The sequence below is a fragment of the Pteropus medius genome, unplaced genomic scaffold (assembly GCF_902729225.1).
Source record: "Pteropus medius unplaced genomic scaffold, Ma_sr-lr_union100, whole genome shotgun sequence".
NCBI classification, from domain to species: domain Eukaryota; kingdom Metazoa; phylum Chordata; class Mammalia; order Chiroptera; family Pteropodidae; genus Pteropus; species Pteropus medius.
The window spans coordinates 28350824-28372191 of record NW_024355205.1 but is presented as its reverse complement, the minus strand read 5'-3'; the positions used below and the strand labels follow the sequence as shown (position 1 = coordinate 28372191).

Below are 21368 nucleotides of genomic sequence, written 5' to 3'. Positions count from 1 at the left end.
GGGAATGAGGTGGGAGGGTGAGTTCATGGCTTTCACTGGGGCTGCTTCTCTTTGGATACCTTGTTCTCTCTGACAAACTGTTCAAAGCCCCCCAGACTCACCACACCCACGTGATTCATCTCCTTACCCGCCTATGCTCAGGCCTCTGGAGGAAGAGCTTCGCTTAACCTCTTCTTGACTCGTTCCGTCCCTGGAGAGGCTGGAGTGACCCAGCTGACTGATAAATTTGGAAAGATTACCTGGTCGTTCTCCGTTCGGGTGTGGTCATCCTTCCCCTTGCGATATGCCTGTCTCCAAAGAGCATCTGTTGGCCCTGCTCCTTCACGTCCCATGTGGCCAAGAGCTGAGGCAGTGTGGGTGATGAGGTGCTGCCTGCAGAAGTCTCTCCACGGAAACCAGCAGTGGAGAAAAGTTAGCTCCCGCTAACAACCTCGCACAACCGATAAGGAAAGCTTGCCTCGTGCCCAAGCCCCACTAGGCTCTCGCTCTGAGCTTCTCCTTCATCTAGCCGTCATCCATAACTGAAGTTTTATTTTGGTTTTTCATCCACCATTTCTTTATTTGATTTTTCTAATTGTTCATAACTCAAAAGGGGATATGGAATGTTCCTCTGGGAACCCAACCGTTTTGGGGGTGGGACAGTGTTTAGAGACATTGAGAAATCAAAATCCGAATGGAATTTGGGCAGCAAGACATGCACGAGACCTGGGACATAGTGGCCACCACACCGTGTGGCGGAGGCTGGGGAACGCGGGTGTTGGTGGTGTATGGAGGTTGTTAAGCCCTGTGGGTTTTTTCTCGGTGGTGCAAGTGGCCTGGGCGAGAGGTTTCAAACCCAGCTGTAAGCATTTGGAATCTCAAGGGTCATTTTAGCATATGGTATTTTACTCCACAGACTTTCTGTGGAGTCCCAACTGCCCTCCTTAGGCCTTTGAAAAGCCTGAGTGGGCATTTTTTAAGCAAAAGTCACCAGGACCTCAGGAGAACTGCAGATCACCTCTCACAGAGACTGAGACATTCTTTCAGGGACTCAGAAGTTGTACTGACTCAATGCTAAGCATCTAAGGTGACTCAAGAGTTAATAATGAGACATTCGAGGTTATCATATTTGTGCCACCTGTGTTGAAAACCAGCCAATCTCCAGCTGTTAGAGCACTTATCCCAGGAACAGCTGTATTCCCAGAGCACAGTACCTATGGAGCCCAACAGCTGTGGCAGACACCCAGGGTATGTGAGAGAAGGAAATCAGACGGAGAGGGTCCTTAGATCAGTTTCCCCTTGATGCCTGTCATCCAATCCCTACTTTCTCAAATGTACTATCTGTGAACATAAACCCAATTGGCAGAAACATCCCCCAAAAGCCCCCCTTCCTTAGTAGACTGCAAGAGGCCTTTAAAAATGGGAGCAATTTGGCATAAATTAACTTGCAGGCCAAAGGCCTGTGGGCATCCTCTCTAACACCAACAGCGCAGCAGTCTTATAAGCAAAGGCCCAGGGCAGCCTCAGGGCACCACTGCCCACTCTCCAGGGGACACTTTGCAGGGCTTTAGGTGGTACTAGGACGAATATGTGCTGCTTTCCTGATATTTTCTAGGGAGCAGGGTTCCAAAGCATTCCAGAGTGCTAGCAAGGTTCTAGCTTTTAACCCGTAGTGCCAGGGCGGGGTCACCAGCACTACCCCCATCACTACCCGCAACTTCCATTCTGAGTTTAGGCTCAAGGAGGGAACGGCGAGGTTCTAGCTTTGGATTCATATGACTTGTCTCTAGTTGCCTCTGGATTGCTTTAGTGCACGTAAAGAAAAAAAAAAAAAAACATCTCTAGGAGACAGCTCTCTTAGGCCTGAACCTTGCATAGTAAAGAACAGCCTGAACACCACTGCAGCTCAGGCCTGAAAATGCCTATACGCAGGAGTGGCCCCGAAATCCCTAGAGGGAGCCCTCACGCAGTGGGTCCAGGGTGCCAGAAACACCCCCTCTTGGGAAGGGGAAAATGTAAATGAAGGCGTTATGCAATGAGAAGGCCTCTCTGATCCCAGACGCAAACAATGCACAAAGCCAAAATTAAGCCAAAATTCTCCCAGTTGATATTAAGAGCACAGGCTGCGAGTTCCAGAACACTGGCATCTTGGGGAGCAGAAACAAGATATTCTTGTTTTCAGGTACCACTGAGTTTATCCTCCGGTCTTTGGCAGCACTAGGTACTGAGATCGGGAACATAGCTTTGTCTGAGATAACCACTATAGCGCCTCTGAGTGGCTTGTTTCCAAACAAGGTCAGGTGTGGGGCCAAGGCTGTGATAATTTTGTGATAAGTCTCCACTCTAAAAAGTGAGCACTGGCCATGACCACCCTGAACGTGCTCAATCTCGTCTGATCTCGGAAGCTAAGCAGGGTCGGGCCTCGTTAGTACTTGGATGGGAGACCACCTAGGAAGACCAAGTGTTATAGGCATAAAAAATAAATAAAAACATAAAAATAAAAAATAAAAAGTGAGCACATCAGAGACTGGTCTCTCGTTTCTTCTGGGGCCTGGAGGGAACTACTACCCCATGAGAGATAAGTCCAGCTACAGCTTCTTTAAGAACCTCAGCTCCACCGAGGAATCAAGAACTCCTTCGGCTGAGGCTGATCCAAATGAGAAATTCGGATAGATTTTGGATGTATTTTTCCTAACATGTGTGTACATTAAACTCATGAGGGCAACTTAATTTGTTATTTAATTCTTATAGACTTCGTCTTTGGATTTTAATTTCCAAAGGGATTTAATTTTTGAATGGGTTTTTTTCTCTGCAAGTTTACTAATGGAAAGGGATTTATAGTCAAAGTTGGACTATCATTTGTTGCTAGCGTTTTATTACCGAACTATCTTTCATGTATTTTCTTATAGCAACCTTTTTATATTGTAATTTACTCTCACTACAGATCCTCTGATATGCCATATTGGACAATGAAGCAGGAAAGAATTGAGGATGGAAAATAAAATAGTGAGTTAATTTTCAGTTTGGTACCTTTTTGACTTACTAGTACATTATTGGATCCATTTCAGAGCCTCTGAGAAACCAAAGATCTACTGACAGGCACAGGAAGTTACCCCGAAAAGCAGAGGCCGGCATTAGGGAAGTGGCCTCATAAACGTGAGTGGCCTCATAAAGGTGACAGCAGGTCTGCTCTCCTCCAGGTGACTGGCCACAGCCCTGGTTGAGCAGTACAGTATTAAGCCCAGCACTGCAAGAGAACTTCAAGAGGAGGAATGTAGAAAGGGAACGCCCTGCCCTAATTTTGGTTTCCACAGGGAAACCCATGAAGTCTGACCTCAGGCCCTCAGTGACAAGGTATTTGCAAGGCACTATCCCAAGATGTTGGGGACACAGCTAGGAACAGGACACTCATGGGGCCCTATCTTCATGGAGCTTACAGTAGGCTGAATCCCCTCGCCCATTGTGACACTGCCTCCCTTTATTCCATTAACATACCAGGCTTATTGGTGCCACGTTGCCTCTTCTCCTGAGACTAACCTCATACTGAAATCTTGCAAAGCCTGAAATTCCACATTTCTTATTCATGCTTCCTTTGAACTCCTGTAGCTACCACACTGTCTCACATGACTGAGCACTTTCTTCCACATCATCTGGACTCCATCGTTGGTCTTGTGAAGGTTTCTCAACCTCAGCACAGTTGATATCCTGGGTGGATAATTTTGTTGTGAGCACTGGCCTGTGCACTGTAGGATGTTTGGCAGCCTTCGTGGCCTCTACCCGCTAGATGCCATATCCCATATCCCACACCTGCAAATTGCCTAGGACGCAATTTTGACCCCAAATTGAGAATCACTATTACTAGACCAGAGACCATGTTCTGTATCGCCAGCTGCTCAAAGCCGGATTACAAAGGCCTGGTTAGAAACTGAATGTAACATGGTAGCACTGATTCGGCAGGTTAAGTCTTTAGAAACTAGGGACTGATAGACACAGTATCCCCTTAAAAAGTCCCACGTCTCTATCTTAAGACTGAAATTTAGTACATCAGAAGCAAGGCTAAAATCTGTGCTTCCTTAAATATCTGAGTGCTGGGAATACTTTTTTTTCAGGGATGATAATCTAATAATAAAAATTCCCTCAAATGCCATAGTCATACTGATTACTGATCGAAAGATTAAGATTAGTAAATTCACACAAGAGGTGAGAAAATGGAATGTACAACTCTATTCAGTTAGAAGCAATTATAGGGAATTTTATTTAACTGTCAATTTGTCACCGACATCTAACATTTATAATTTTGCTACATTTTGATAAGCACATTAAGAAGAAAATGTAAATTAAATACTGTGAAAATTTACTTTTAATGAAACATAATTTTAATAAGATATGGATATATAAATTTAGTGGTTTTATTGCATTGTTAGAAATTATATTAAGAAAGATACAAAAAGAATCAATAGATGTTTATTTACAATTAATATTGCCATTTGGGGCTTTAAATTTTCATTTCTCCAAAAGGTTTCAAAGAATAGTTTATTACATGCCTTGATAAAACACTTAAAATATTTACAAATTCAAAATAGATGTTTTATAACTGAAAAACGTTCACCTGAGAATTCACTATAACATTGCCATTTGTTTCATTATTTTTCCCGTTGTTAATGTGGTTGAGTGTCCACATGCAGCCTGTATCGTCTACTGCATCAAATATATTTAATCCCTTATTTAAAATTGGTTGAGTATTAAGCTACAGTAAATTATGTTATAAAATTTACAAATGGAGAACCAAGATTTATATCCATATTTGCTTTGAATATAACCATTTAACAACAAATTAATGGCCACGGGTGCGGAATTCAAATAATGAAAATACTTTTAAGGTAATGTTATTTTACTGAGTTAGACATAACAGCTTTTTAAAAATCAAAAATTGAAACCAATTCAGAAAATAAGGAACAATGATCATGTAAATATGTAATTACAAACTGAAAACCTTTCCAAAATTCTGCATGAAGGAAAAGATATACACTGTATATACATAATCCTATCATTTGTCTTCGGCACCCTGAAAACAAAATCAATTTAAAACAAATTTCCTTAGAAAAAAACTTCTTTAGAAATCAACTTTAAAATAGGCATAAATGTGTAATGCTATGCAATATACAGAAAATTTTCCCACCTTATGGCCAAATGTCAAAGATAAAAAACCTTTTTTATCTTTCTGTCCCTCTGTATTATAACTTGAAAGTCATGGAGGTATGAGGTAGTGTAGTTACTTGTATTCTATGCTGGCTAGTAAAAGAAATGCTATATTTTACAAAATATTACAGTTGGCTAATGATCAGACTATCATTAAAATAAAGCCTTAATGCTAAACTGTTCATATGTAGAGAGAAATTTCAACCAAACGTCTTAAAAATCATATTTAAACTCTGGAGACAACATTGTTTTACCATGAAATAGGAAGCAAGCTTTCAAAGCAGTTATGTACAGTAGCAATTAAAGCAAAAGATCATTTGACATTTGCACAGACACGTACTGGTACAACAGACAGGTGAGTATACACTGAGGTAGGAAATCAAGGATTCCATTGGTTTGTAGAAGATTTTACATTTTGTAAACCAGGAACATTTTCATATTATATTTTGGACTTAAAATTTAATATTACAAATACCAAAGAGCTACATGGGATTATATATGTGTGTGTATATACATACTTACACACATAAGTCTTTTATAGTATGGGATGCGTTATCATAGAGTTAATATCATTCTCCCTGAAAAATTCGAGTGTATTTATAAAAGCCTTTAGAAAATAAACAAGCCTGACTAGTTTTCTCTTATAATAACTGAGTCAATAACAGAAATAACATATAAGCCACTGAAAATATACTAGGAATGTCTCTCCACAACCCCTCCGCCCATCAAAAAGGGTAACATTTGACAAATTACTCTGAAATATTAGATGTGGTCCCCATATACTCTCACAGCAAAGGTCTACTTGCTTCAGACTCATTCCTCCATAATGGATGGCTGTCTCCCACATTAGTTACACAGGTCCTCCGCTAGATTCAGGATGCGATCTATAGAAGTCTTTTCCTTAGGAGTCTGATCCTGATGAAATGAAGTACTTTCTAATCCAAACACTATATATTACTCCTTTGTGCCCTTTAAAACTGAGTTCTGCAAGTGCTTCTGTGAAGAATATATGCAGTTTTTTTAATTGCTGAGAAGGTCAATATCGATAGCTTTCATTTGTAACACCAGACTGGCTAAGTAAGAACTACTACGAAACATTATGGGATAAGCACTCAGATTATAAAAACTATGTTGTAAAACAGAACTGAATAAATACAAAGACGGATTTTTAAATGCCCAAGTCAAAATGATTTGTGTGCCCTCATACACCAGATCTGGGGAGGGGAGCAAGATTAAATCTGGTTTCCAAATTCAAACCCACAGTGAAACAAGATGGTTTTATATCCTATTTCACATACCCGCACGGTTACTGTAGATACATTTTTAACTATAATAATGTTTTTTACGAGTAAACCATAGGATTTCAACAACAGGATGAAAAACAACTGCCACTCCTAACAAAAGCAGGCAACTTTCTCTCCCTGTGACGTGTGGTTTTTGCAGGGGCGAGCTATGGTGGGAAGGCGAACGGCCTTGTATTTTGATAAGCCCTCCAAGATGCCAGGAAGGCTGAGACAACTGTGCCAACATGCTCGCTCAAAAGAGACAAGACTGTCAAGGAATGGAAAGATCATGATGGACCCAGATACGGTAGAGACTAAAGAGAAAAAAAAAAAAGAAAACAGGGAACATGACACCTATCTGTTTATTCAACCAGAATTTCTAAAGTCGACAATGAGAAGGAGCAGAAACCTCTGCCTTAGGCCAACCGCCTGTCTGTCCTGCTTCCTACATATTTCCAATGTAGCCCAGGACTCACAGTGCAGGCCAACCAGTCCCTGGTTTTCGTAGGAGCTGAAGAGCAAAGCTCCAGGATTCAGGTAAGATGCTTTCTTTCTTTTTCACACTGCGGTTCTACACAAATATTCCCAGGAGTTGACACCCTACTTCTGAGTAGATCTAAACTCTATCAGCATTACTTGGAGAGAAATTTTCTTTTAAATAAACCAGAATATTGCAAAAGGTCAGATTATTAAACTTTTACAGGCTACTTCTTTAGTAGGAACTAGCTGCAGACATTTCAAGCTATTAAACTATTGTCTGATAGGCTGCATGTTTCATTCTCATATTTATTTTGGAAGAGGAGAAGAGTTAGTACTAATAGTTATTATTCTTTAAAACATAAGTTTTTAAAGGCTTACTACATTTTCACATGTGATTTTTTTTTTTTCTGGTATCCAGGAGGCAAATCACCTCTGTATCTCTTGTGGAGTCAGGGAAAAGTCAGGGCTGACTTTGGAGGAATTCCCTTAACAGCCAACTACTGCGGGAACAAACAGTATTGTTCAGAGACAGATGGCGATGTTAGGTTTTCAAGACAAATGTCAAAACTTCAGTAGAAAATCAGATGGTTTCAAGGAAATGAATGCAAGTTTACTCATCAGTAGTACATTTATCTGTCATCTGCTGACAGAAATCTGAGATGCCTGCGCTCTGCCGACACTGTCCCGCAGGTCCAGCTTGTTCGGAAGCTGTGACAGTAGTCCGCCTTGACTCCGGCCCCTGCACGCAGCCCAACTCACGGCTCTTCACACTGGCACAGCGAGGGCTTTGCTCGCACATGGGTGGCACAGCCGGAGGCCCCTCGGGTAAACTCAAAACTGATGGTAACATGAGCGGACCCTCAGAAGTATTTTTTTCTTTTTCAGAAATTAAAAATGAAAGTGGGCAATCTGAGGCTGAGTACTTGGCGAGTATCTGGATTTGTTCTTGACTTAGAGCTGCTTCTTTACAGACTTGCTGGCAAAGTCCAGTTAGGTTCTGCTTTGTCTCGCCCAGAGTTGACAAAATGTGATCTCTTTCCTTCAACAAGCTCTCCTTTTCATTTTGCTGTGAAGGCAAGAAAGAAAATACAACTACTGTTGTTTATGAACTCAATCGACATTTCTAAGGCGATCAAACATTAGTATCTACGGTACTTTCTTATTAAATAAAATCGCATGGAATTTTTCCTTTCAATTCAATTCAAAAATATATTAAATACCTCAAGTCCATAATCCCTCATGCAAAACTCTTAGGCTAGATGTATCTTGGGATTCAGAATTTTTCAGATTTTAGAAAGATAACAGAGATACACACCTAATTCCTCTAGCAGGGTTTGGAGCAGCACCCCACTATCAAACATCTCCATACTTCTAAAAACACATGAAAATATCAAATAATGCACAAAGTAGGGCAAAGACTCTGCATAGCCTAATGTCAGTTTGCATACCAGTCTTTTGGGGTTTTTTTTGTTTTTGTTTTTTTTGGTTTTTTTTGCCAAAACAGTTTATGACAAACTTGTATGGTGTTCAGAGCTTTTTTGGATTCGTGGACTGCAGATAAACAAAGACTGACTTGATATTTGAGATAGAATATAACCAAAAGAATACATCTGATGATAACTACTGCGACTCAAATCACTGCAAGTTTCTAATAATGATTAACATTTGTTGAGTATTTACTTTGTGTATTTGAAAACATTTAGCACAAGATTGGCACAATCTCAATTGCGTTTCAAATACACAATTCACACAATGACTCCTGATTAAAGTGATATTAAACTCATTTTATAGATGGGACTCTGAAGTTAGCATGCCCAGACTCAGAAGGCTAGTGCATGAGTTAGTTACAAGTGTGAAGAATTTGGTGGGTGGGGGGCCAGGAGTATCTAATATTGTGAAAATACACAATACCTATAAAGTACTACATTTTTATATTGTGTTCTCCAATTTGTTTAGAATTTTACAGAATAGTTCTGTTTTGAAAAATAAGTATAGGTCAATAATATATATCTATATGTTTATCTATAAATGAATAAATAAAACTAAGATCGATGTTCAACAAGTCCATTTTTTTCTTACAGAGAGTTTGTCAGCTGCAGCCTTCTGACAAAATGAGTCTGCAGGTGCCTAGAGAGTGAGAACAGCACCTAGGACTGCCTGTCCAGAGAAGAAACACATTTAATGCAATCAGCACCCACTAACCTACAGATCCTAGGGAGAATACAAATATTTTTAACTTCTGTATCTTTAGATAAACATTAGAATGATCTTAAATATTCTTACTACTCCTATTCCACCAAATAAAGGATGACATTACTATCCTCTTTAAGTATGTTCCATACAAGGTGGCTCACTTCTTTATAACTAAATCCAACAGGTACACCCCTAAAACTCTACCATGATTACCTCCATAAATTAAGTGCTCCCATCTGTCCTCCACACTTTAAGCTAACTCCTACACAAACATGTTTCTAGGAAGTTGGTGACTTTTCCATTTTGGTCTAATTTAAAGCACAAATTTACTTCAATAGCACTCAGATTAATAACTGATGGTTAAATAAATAAAAGTAATTCAAGTTCATCACTTCTTATCATTATTAAAGACATCTTCCAAACATACGCACAACCAGTATCCTGCTACCTATTGCTACAATATATTTTAATTATCTTACAATGCAACTTTATAACCCATAAGTCTGAAGTGCTGTGACTTTAATCACAGATCTATAAAAAAAATGAATAAAACTCATGTTCTAGTACTATTCTGCATTTCTTCACAACATAACAAATTTACTTCCCAATCCACATTTTCATTCAAATATAAGAAGTTTTAAAAAATCATTTAAAACATAACTCGCCCAATAAAGATAAAGAGTGTAAGAATTTGGCACCAAAAGAGCTATATGATGGTGTCGATTTATTTTAGGTTAAGGCGTATTCACTACTAGAAAAGGTGACTAACAGTTCCCTACAGTGTAAAACCTCTGCACAGACAGCTCAGAGAAATATACAAATGGCCCTTAAAATTTGAATAAAATGCTAAATTTCACTCATAAGAGAGATAAAAATAAAAATTACCATGAGATACCAGTTCTCACCATCAGAATGAACAAAACCAAAAGCTGACAGCAAACTCTTTGCTGAGGTGTGGGCACAGACAGACATACAAATACTGTGGAGGGAAGGTAAAATGCTACAACCCATACCAAGTGGAATTTATTAATATGTAACAAAATTACCTATGTATTTACCCTTAAACCTAATAATTCCAATTCTAGGAATCTATCCTAAAGATACAATTCAAACATCAAAAAACAACGTACACAGTTATTTACTGCAACATCCCAAATGTCCACCAGTAAGAAACTGTTTTTGAATAGACTGTGCTACAGCCACAATTAGTATTTCAGAGCTGTAAGAAGAGAAACCACTTCTTAAATGAGAAGAGTAAATTACAGAATAGTGTACAAGGAGTACTTCTATGTAGCGAGAAAGGATAATAATAATACACATGAAATATTAACCTGTTTTTAGAAAAGAAACACAAGGAAAAAAATCCAGAGACTAATAAAAATGGATACCTAGAGGAAATAGCTATCAATAGAATGTAGGGAGAGGATGAGATCAAGCTTTTGGAGTACAGCTTTTTTAAAATATAGTTTTAACTTCTGACATACAAATGTTTTTATATTCAAAAATGAAACGAATAAAAATGTGAAGAGTAAATCCTAGTAATAAATATAAACGGAAACTAATTTAACTGTATATCGAATTGCTAACATAGACAAAGAACTGTTTCAAATAACTTTTAAACTTTAAACTTCAGTACATGATGGTATACATATTTAAGGACAAAAAAGGCAAAGAAATCTTAAATTTTACTTAATCGGTTTATTGTTAATATTAATATTGGCATTACAATTTTGTGACTTACATATACTAGCATAAAGCAAATAATAAATATATTAATGTAATTGGGAGCCGAGATTTTCCCTATAACGGAAAGAGAAAAAATACAAACATAAAAAAGAAGCAAATACAAAAACTCTACTCTAAATTTTGGTTGGAAATGTCTTATAAACCTCATGATTTCTAATATGCTTTTTACTTTTATTGAAGCATCATGTACATACTGAATGCACTCATGATTTGATACATGCATACACACATGCGTGCGCACACACACGCACACACACTCTTTCTTACTTCCCAGCTGTTTACTGAAAGGTCCCAGAAGAAGCAACATTCCAGCAGCAAGCATGCTTTCTAAAGCCTAATATATCTGCTCAAAAAAAAACCCCAGAATTTTAGAAAAAGGGGTGATTCCAAATCTTGGGACAAGAGAGGTACAGGTGAGCCTGTGACTTCTTGTTCTAGATGGCACAAAAGCACTAACGGCGTCATGTCCAAAGGTCATAGGAGTTGGCTTGATGGGGCTCTCCCCAGCCAAGTTTGAAAAAATGTCAACCTATTATGGACTCTAAGAAATTAGAAAAAAATTAACCCACGAGTCCATAGTGACACTAAAGGAGTGAGATGGGAAGGAGGGCAAGGAGTAGGGAAGAAAAGTTCTTTTTAAAGAGGAATACAAAGAAGTGTAAGTGGAATGACAGAATAAGGAAAATTACTATTTTGCAATTCCCACTATAAAGGGTATTTTGCAATTCCCAGACACAAATCTGGCCAGAAAGAGACAGAGACCCACAGAAGGAAAGAGAAGACATATGTTGCAATTATATGTCTGTAACTACTGAATCTACATGAGATTGTTTATTGTATTATTCGTTTAACTTTTATGACAGCTTAAAATATTTAGAATTGGGGGAGAGGGGGAGATGAATCTCAAGAAAAAATAAAAACACATAAACCTGGCTCCCTATGAAATAAGCATTATTGGCAAGGATTATATCTCATTCATCTTTGATTTCCTGTACCCAGTACAACATTTAATATGTAATGGCCAGCAGATGTTCATAGAAAGGAGAGAGAACCACTTTTATTTAAAATACAACTACTAGTATTTATTGAGCCCTGAATATGTTCTGAGCAGTACAAAAAGCTTTCCATCCCTGATGGCATCTGATCCTTGCACCCATCCTAAGGGAGATACTATTCTTATCCCTATATTATCAAACAGGGATTGTGGGTATTAGAAGTAAAATAATGTCCCCAGCCACGAGTCTACCAAGTGGCCAGGCAGAATTTCCAGCTGCTTGACCCCGAAGCCTCCTCTGTGTTCTAGTGCAGTAGGTTCTCAAAACTTAATGTGCATTATAAAGACTTACCCTGGGAACTTTTATAAAACATATATTCCCACGAGTCCAGGATGGGACTAAGGAATGTGTGTGTTGAGGGGGCACCCCCAGACAACTCTGATGACAATGGTACAAAGATCACATTCCAAGATATGCTGCTCAAGGGCATCACAGAGCAGCAGAGGCCAGGATTCAGAAGGGCACGTGGGTGTGTCTGGAGATGGCAGTGTGCATATGGGTAGAGCAGCCAGCACAATGTGACTAAAACAGGCTTACTTTTAATAAAATAATACAATCTTCAACACAAAATGCAGAACACTAAGGACGGATGAGGTCGCTTCACTGTACCATCACCATGGACAGAGACAATGAAACAAAATGATGTCTGAACACTGAGTTCCAGTGTTTTGTGAATATTCTGATTCCCGATCACTTATAAGCTGCTTTCAATCAATAGTTGATACCTTATTATAGAAATATATTTTAGTAATTTAACTTTTTTTAAATTAAAGAGCAAGGTTTTCTTCATTTCCGGTTTCCTTTGTTTGAAGCTTAAGTGGTATTAGAGACATATATATTTTCTAATTTATAAATTAATCTTCCAGAGAAGAATAAACATGGGCCTTGTAAAGAATCCTTTAAATTCTAAACACACAGAAGTTGAATGATTCTTGAACTTTGTTCAAGGCCTTATATTTGCATATTCAATCTTTATAGTGAAAGCAATGCTGAATTAATTAAAGCCTAACCTCTAACATACTATCAAATTCAAAATAAATGTTAAAAGTCATTACCACACCTTTCCTTTTCTTAAAAATCCTACTTTGACTGACAGAATTTCTTGTTGAAAAATACAACTCATTAATTTACTGAATATGAACATTTCCTTTTGGCTTTCCCAGCACATTAAGATTATAAAAGTGTCCTTTATATATGGTAAATATCTTCTCAATCTACCTTGAAGACATTTTAAAGTCGTTATTCTTATTGTAATCAAAACGTTTTTTTCATGTGCTGATCCATCCAGTCTATTATGCTATTACTCTTAGGACCAACTGCAAATGGTTTACAGCTAATAGCCAAAGACCAAGGTTTACTAAAATATGGGGCCCTTTGCCTGAATATTCCCAGAGTAGGGCAATATATATTATAAATTTATTTATATGTTAATCCAATCTACTATTGGCTATATAGAAATGGCTATTTATGAAACAAGTAATTTCTCTTAAATAGGTTTGCTAAAATCCCATCCAGACCATAAAGACTGGGAAATACTGCTTGTCTATTGGCCATGCGCCCAAAAATTAAAAAACAGAACATCCATCATACTCCTCTATATTCCCAACTCTCTGTACTACTAAATACAAAGCTGTGATGGAAGTTGGCTGTAAGTAATTGGTTCTTTTCCATAACGTCACCCAATAACCAGGATCTAAGTTCTAAGTAAACTTCTTAATGTAATAAATATCCTAAGCATCAAATTCTTTTACTTCTAGGAAAAGGACCAGCTTTCTTTTTCTTCTAAGCTATAAGTAGCTCACTTTCTGCTATGTTTCATCTGAGAGAGAGATCTGTAGCAGGACTGAAATTTATAATGTTCCCCTATACTTTGCAACTGGAGTTTGCTGTACAAATCACTAGAACTGATAGCAGTGTGAAGGACTCAGCAGAGAGTTCAAAGAAGCTAAAACACAAGGCAAGTCATTCTAATTTTTTAAAAAAATTCTAATATGTTTTATCTGAGGATATTTTGGAAGAGGAGAGACTGAGCTAAGGTCTGACTGGTACGCACCTGGGTGAACAGACCCATCAGGCTGTCCGCACTGCCAGCCCAGAGAGCTGGGCTCTTGGCAGCCATGCTGCTATTCGTCCCCGCTCTCTAGTCACAGAAGGGGACACCTGAGGCAAAACAGGCCAACTCAATGCTCTCCTCAAATGGGAATTTAGAACTGAATTTATAGGCATTAGTCCATAGCCGTCTGGACTTAATTTATTGAACTGACTTAAAACTGTTGTTTGCCTCTGGACCACTCCCTGGAGGAGAGTAAAACTATTAGTATTAGGAGCTGTGCTGCAGTCACACCAGCCACATACACAAAGCCACCCTGTGGTGTGGAGGGCGAGCGAGTGCACAGAGCTGCGCTGAGAGAAGGTTTTCTGGGCTCCTGCCAGTTTTCCACTTTCTTGTTCTATGCTATTTATGAGGCCTGTATCTATTCTTTGGCTTCCATATTAGACACACATATCCTTACAACAAATTCATTCATTCATCCATCCATCCATCCATCCAGATGCTTTCTGCTGCTCGCAGCCAAAGAGTCCGAATTAATACAATAGGTAAACAGGATATTGACTACTCTAATTTTTTTTTTTATTATTTCATAAAAACTGCCTGGAAACCACATATCCCTCTGAATTGGAAATTAACCAACAGTTACTCTACTGACCATATGAGAGGCAATTTAAGGGTGAGGTCCAAACCCAGAGTTCACAGTTTAGGTAGAGATATTAAGAAAGAAGCAGTTAAAGGAGAGAAAACTGAAAATTGATAAATAATAGTATTACAAGAATAATAATAATAAAAAAGGTAATATTTATTGAGTACTTACTATGTACCAGGAAGTTTCCTAAGTCTTTTAGATATATTAACTCATTTAATCTTCCTAAATGAACATCCGCTCCATAGAGTAAGAACTAGTGTTATCCCATTTTACAGATGAGGAATTTGAGAAAAGAGAAATTAAATAGCCTGCCCAAAGTTACAAAGTGCCACAGATGGGAGTCTGATTCAGAATTCCATACTTTTAACCGCTGTATCTCCCACCTGTCTCTCTGATGAAGCAAAGGCAGAGGAGACAGAAAGTCCAAAGAAAGTAGCAAGGCCCCCTTCGTCATAAATATTTGAAATTTAGTAAAAACATCAATTGTGCAGCAATCCAATGTCTGACCTCAATCGAAAAAATATAAATAAGACCTATAAGCCAGGAAATAAAATATTTCTAAAAGGTAATAGCTACTCTCCAAAATATCTGCTTAGTACCCATTTATAAAATAAAGTTACCGATGAACCCAATTTGATCAATGTGAAAGTTTTGTTTTGTTTTCCTTATTGTTTTTAGGAGAGAAAGAAAACTGGATAAATTCCATCTACAGTTATATATTATTTTTATCCAGTTTTCTTTCTCTCTTCTCATCAGCTGACAGAACTATAAGCAGCAGATCTAAGAACTCTAATAGTGTGATTTTACATAAATTTCGTATAGTTCTATATGACCCAACAGCCTAAAAAGCATCTCTGTATTACAGTAGAGAATAATAACAAAAGGTAAAATGCCAACTCTGTCTAAAGGCAAGTGTTTAATTCCAAGTTGGATAAGAAATACTAGTGCTTACAAGTGTGGACTAATACGCACCCCCAAAATACTGGGTAAATATTACTGAATTTGTAACTTTCCATCCTTGATCCTAACCACTTTAATCATTTAAAAATAGCACATAGATTTTTCTATATCTCTCATGCCTCTATTTGTAAAACATCTGGTTTCTCTTTCATCTTTTTATACAGCTATACTTCATCTTTTTTCTAGTTATACATTCCTCTTGTTGCATAATTAAAGTATATGCAAAATATATAAATAATACATTTTTAATTTTCCACTTTTTTGAAGGTACATAAAGGCATAGTTTTCTTTTTCTAAATTGTTCCTGTTTAATTGCTATTCATAGCTAGACTGTCCAGGCTTAAAAGTTTGCTACAATCACAATTTTAAACTCACCAATAATTAACAAGGACCCAAAACTGAATATTCCAGGAATGTTTTTACTTCTAGGTACTGTTTCCCTGCTGTCTCTAAGCACGTTTTTAGCTTTAGCTGGCCTGCACTCACAGTTGTTTTTTCATACACTGCTTCCTTCTACCAATCACTAGGGAAAACAGAGAAACGTGGGTGGAAATTAATCCGTATTTCAGTTAATATGTGTTTTGATGCTAGAATAGAAAGTAAGATTCAATAAAGTAAGCATTCTTCCCACTTAGTCCCATTAGATCTGAAAATTTTCCATTCATATCAGCATGTAAATTTTTTCCCTTAGAAGACAGACCCAAGTTGGTTTGGTTTTTTTGGGGTGGTATAAACCTAAACAAGTTATTCAAGTCTACAGTTTATGTTAACTAATAACTGAACCATTAACTTTTATACACGCTAAACTCAGCACAATTGAAGTGCTTTATAATTTCTTTAATCCTTACTCAGCTACTAAGAATTAGGTAGATAGTAAAATTATCCTTCATTTGTAAATCATTAAAAAATAAAAGCATCCAGAAATAATCTTTAATTTACATATTATTATTATATGATCATTATAATCTGACTTAGGAAAAAAATTGAAATAGCTACTTCCTCTACACACACGCACACAAAAAGAACGAATGAATGTGGTGGAATTTAAATAGTAAGAAACTTGTATACTTACCAGTTTCTCGATTTCTGATTCAAGATTCTGTATACAGTCAAGCTTTCTCTTGCGACAGCGCTGTGCAGCAATTCTGTTTTTACTTCTTCTCCGAATATCATGGATACAATCCAGTTGTTCGGGAGTTAGTTTGTGCATTTTCAACAAGGATTGAAAATCATTTCGAGAGAGTGAAATTATTCGTTGTGCATTAAATGGCAGCTTTACCTAGAATGTGAAATAAACATTAGTAATTGTTGCTGCATTTTGTAATTACACTTAAACCCAGGATGAGGCAGATACACAACTTTGTTTTCCAGAGAACTTCGTTTAGACTTAAAAAAAAGACCTTTATTCTCAATTTCTATACAATCCCTTATAATAAAGACTGATAATTTGAGATTTCTAGTTCTCTTTTAAAGAGGGTTCAGAAGACAAATAAATTGAGAAGCGGGTATTTTATCAGCAAATCAAACACAGTAATACAAGTATTAATGTATTTAATATGAAAAAACAGATTTTACTAGGGCATGTTAATACCCCACAGATATCTTTATGCCTCTTTCTAAAGTGTTTTTAACCAAACCGAAAAAAAAAAAAAAAATCCATGTTATTCCTTGATTTATATTACTGTGTGGCTCTGATTTAATACTGGTATAATTACACTAGTATTTCTAGAGGACTTCAAAAATTTTATTTTTCTGTCAGGAAATGGTAGTTTCACCTAACTCATTTCAAAAGCTACACATTTCACTTACCAATGTAGAAATAATTGGAAAAACTTTATAAATATTTTAAATTCATTTTCAACATATATAAATTTGGAAAAAGATTTTTTTTAAATGACTAAACTTGGGACAATTTATATTAATGATCAAAAATGCAAATAAAACACTGGTCAGTTTCTTTGGCAACCTAGTTTGTTATAAAAATTAAAATGTTTTAAAATTTCTTAAATATTTTATTTTTAACATTCTTTCCATAGTTTCAAACAATGGATTTATAAATGTCATACAGAAATCTATAGTTGTAACTCATGCACGCATATTACTTCTTAAAGCTCCTTCCAAAGCTAAGGAGAAAAAAAACTCTTATACTCTGTCAAACCTGTGTCATCCAACAAGTGTAAAACCAAAGAAAATGATAAAGAACTCACAAGCCCTTATTATTACTAGAATCACAGTAATGTTTTTACAAAAAAAAAAAAAAACAGCTATCGAATACAAACATTTGTACACAAAGTACACGGATCAAGCTTAGTATGATTAATATCATCCCAATTACATGTAACACATGCTAAATTATTAAGATATTCATTAAATTAATAGATGAAAGGGCTAAAGAAAAATAAGAAAAAAATAATGGCTACGAAAACCTAACGTAAAGAAAATTCTGCATTTAAAGCCACATTCCTGCAACTAGTCATTGCTAAGTCACTACCAAGTGAGTAGTCCTAGGTCTAGAGATCCTTGTGAAAATGAAAAGGACTGAATATATGCTACATTTTTCCAGGAATTACCATGTAATGATTACAGAATCATTTTTCCTCTTCCTCCTGGGGTATGGCATTTGCTATAAACAGTTAAACAGCCAATGTGTGAATCCACGCCATGGTTAACATAAACGAACCTGCTTGAAATATATGAACACGGACGTTCCTAACTTCATCACACTTCTAGAATGGGTCACATGGTTTTACAACTGTGTATGGGTTTCCTCCTCCCTCCCTGAGCCTGCTCATTTCCTTACTGGTGCAAATGGAGCTGACACAGAGCAAATCTCCATTAACGGTGGTAAAGCAATGACTTAACGACACACTCACGTTCCTCTCACCTCACATTCTTGTTCTCTGGCTGAACACGGTTCACTGTCTCCTTCGGTATCCGTCTCAGAGTCGTCCCCCAAGCTAATCACACAAGCATAGGGACAAGGTTCCTGCTGGGGTTCTGAAACATAATCATCGTTTCCAATTTCCAAACTGCTTGAACAGGCTTCGGTACTCAGAGTGCTTATGAAAGGGCAGTTGACAGAACTCAATGTTGCAAAAGTCCTCTGACCCGGTTCTGGGCTTTCGCTAATCCTGATACCTAACCAGGGACACTCGGACCGTTTCTGTGAATAGATTTGTTCCGAACCATCTTTGGCCACGGCAGGTGACAACTGCATTTGGCAAGGAGAGTCCGTGCTGCAAATGTCACTCCAGAAGCCTTTTGCTAGGTGCTCTGCCACTTCTCGTTCCACACTACTCCGATCACTACAGGCAAGGTTACTATCTTCTCTGGGGCCAGGGTCGGATTTCAAATGTAAATCTTGACTTTCACCAAATGTTTTCTCTTCTCCGATATCTGGACCTGACAAAGGCTTTTCTGTTAACCCTGCTGTGTTTTGCATACCAGCAAAATTCAAGTCACCATACTGGTCGTAAGTGTGTATAAGAGACAGAGAGTAGAGCCCAGGAGGGTCTGTAGAAGAATTATGGGGGAAAGGGGTCACTTCTGCTTTTTCTGATGGGCACTGAGAAGCAAGATCTTTCTTGGCTTCTTCATGTTCCACTGCTAATTTACTGTCCTCACATTTTAAAACCACCTGCAAATCTGCACAGTCCTGGCTTCCTCCCAGACATTCATTTTCGGATGTCTCATTTGGGTGAACAGAAGTGTGAACGTCTTTGACACCAGATTCCACAGTACGAACTCTGTCAGTTCCAAATGCTTTTTGAAATTTTCGGTATTTGGGGCATAAAGATGGCAAAGCCAGAGCAGCATCCTTCTCTAAGCACATGGACTCACATGTCTGACTAGCACTGTCTTGTAGAGGAGGTGATATTTTTGCATTTCCTTGATACCCACGGAGTTTACACTGAGGAGTCTGAACATTTTTATTTTCCAAAAATTTCTCCACTTCATCAATTTCTAAATCCCTCTGGTCCAAAAGTGAAAATTTAAGGTCTGTATTCTGACAGTGTGATGGGAAGCATTTTTTTCTTGGGCATTCTTGCTGGTCTGCGGTGGAGTCCAAAAACTTAAATTTGAGAAACTGAAAGCAGGATTCTTCGATATCATGCACACCTAAAAATTCCACACACTTGCACACTTCATCCACGTTGTCTTTATTTAAAAACAGTTTGGCAGTGTAGGCAAACTGAATTAAAGGTTCAAATCCTTTAACTGTCACCTGTTAATATACAAAATAAAAACAAATGCATCACTTCAAAGCTGTCCAGTAGATAAATGTAAGAGAAGTAGAAGGGGCATAGAGATGAATAACTTATTTGTGATAATTATAAAATCAGCATTTGAAATGGGTAGAAAAAAATCTTCTGAGAAATATAAAGCTAAGGGAGTCCGGAAAAGCATGTTTATCACACACTATTCGTTGGGACCCCATCTCTCTTACTGACACACGGATCATGGTTTACTCACATGAGGTAAATGAAGACATAAACATTATCACAATTTTTTCACATTACCTGAAATAACCTATGAAAGAAAGTAGGATGGACACAACTTGCAACACACACATAGTCAAGTGCCAGGTGTCTGTTGTCAGCCTAGCTCCATGAGGCCACTATATTTCAAACTGCTAACAACTACAAAAGTTAACATTTTAAGGATAAAATACATCTAAAGTACTTAAAGTAGTCTTGATTGATGGTAAATGCACAGTAAATGGTAACTGTTACCTTTCTCTCATGCTCAAAATTTTCTTATAAAATATTTAAAGATTTAGATTTAAAAAGTGATCAAAGTGAAATTCTAAAAATCATGCCTAGCACTGTTTCGGCAAAGGTTCGTAAATTCAGAAAACTTTAAGCAGAAACTTGTACATTTACAATGAACCTACCTGCCCCTGCAAAGTGGGGGCAAATGGAACCTACTGAAGTGCAGAGAAAGCCTTGTTCTGCATTAAAAATACAAAATTAATTTTAAAACACTAAGTTCCTGTAAGAGTGATGAAGATATAGTTTTTGTGATCTTCTTAAAAACATTCTAAGCTGTGAATACTTAACTAGCTTTTAAATGGGTTAAAATAAAAAATAGTGACAACACCAAATACTGGTGAAGATGCAGAGAAAATGGGTCCATCATACATTGCCAATAGAAATGTAAAATGGTACAGCCACTTTGAAAAACAGTTTGGTAGTTTCTTATAAAACTAAACATGCAACTACCATAGGTCCCAGCAATTACAATCTTGTTCTTTATCCCAGAGAAATAAAAACTTATGTTCATACAAAAACCTGTACACAAATATTTATAGCAACTTTATCTGTAATAACCAAAAACTGGAATTAGCCTGATTTCCTTCAATAGGTGAAGAATTTAATAAATACTGGTACATTCATACTATAGAATACTGCTTGGCAATAAAAAGGACCAAACTACTGACATACACAACCTAGATGAATCTTAAGGGAAATAAGGTCAGCGTCAATGGAAAAAAGCCAATCTCAAAAGGTCACATACTGTATGATTACAACTATACAACATTTTTGAAACGACAAAACTTTAGAAAAGGAGCAAAGATTAGTGGTTGCCAGGGTCTAAGTTAGAGATGGAGGGTGGGAAGGAAGTGGGTGTGGTTACAAAAAAACAACTATTCAGTATCTTGACGTGGTGGGGCATACGTGGACCCACACGGAAGATGAAACTGTATAGAACTTCACATACATACATACAACTTAGCACAAGTTAAACCAGGGAAAAGTGAGTAAGACGGT

The 21368-nt window shown here is 37.3% G+C and overlaps 1 protein-coding gene across 4 annotated transcripts in view; it reads right to left on the bottom strand.

The window, feature by feature from the left end:
• Nucleotides 1–4205: 4205 nt before the first annotated feature.
• BACH1 (BTB domain and CNC homolog 1) overlaps nucleotides 4206–21368 on the bottom strand; it is a 40482-nt gene continuing 23319 nt past the window's right edge. For 3 of the 4 annotated variants that reach the window (XM_039858031.1, XM_039858033.1, XM_039858034.1), the window contains 3 exons: nucleotides 18482–19822; nucleotides 16670–16876; nucleotides 4206–8007 (listed from right to left, as the gene is read on the bottom strand). In XM_039858031.1, the coding sequence (XP_039713965.1) occupies nucleotides 7552–8007; nucleotides 16670–16876; nucleotides 18482–19822 (2004 nt within the window). In that variant the 3' untranslated portion in view covers nucleotides 4206–7551. Of the gene's footprint in view, nucleotides 8008–8120; nucleotides 8313–16669; nucleotides 16877–18481; nucleotides 19823–21368 lie in introns of those variants that run through there. The other variant, XM_039858035.1, reaches the window with a different exon arrangement.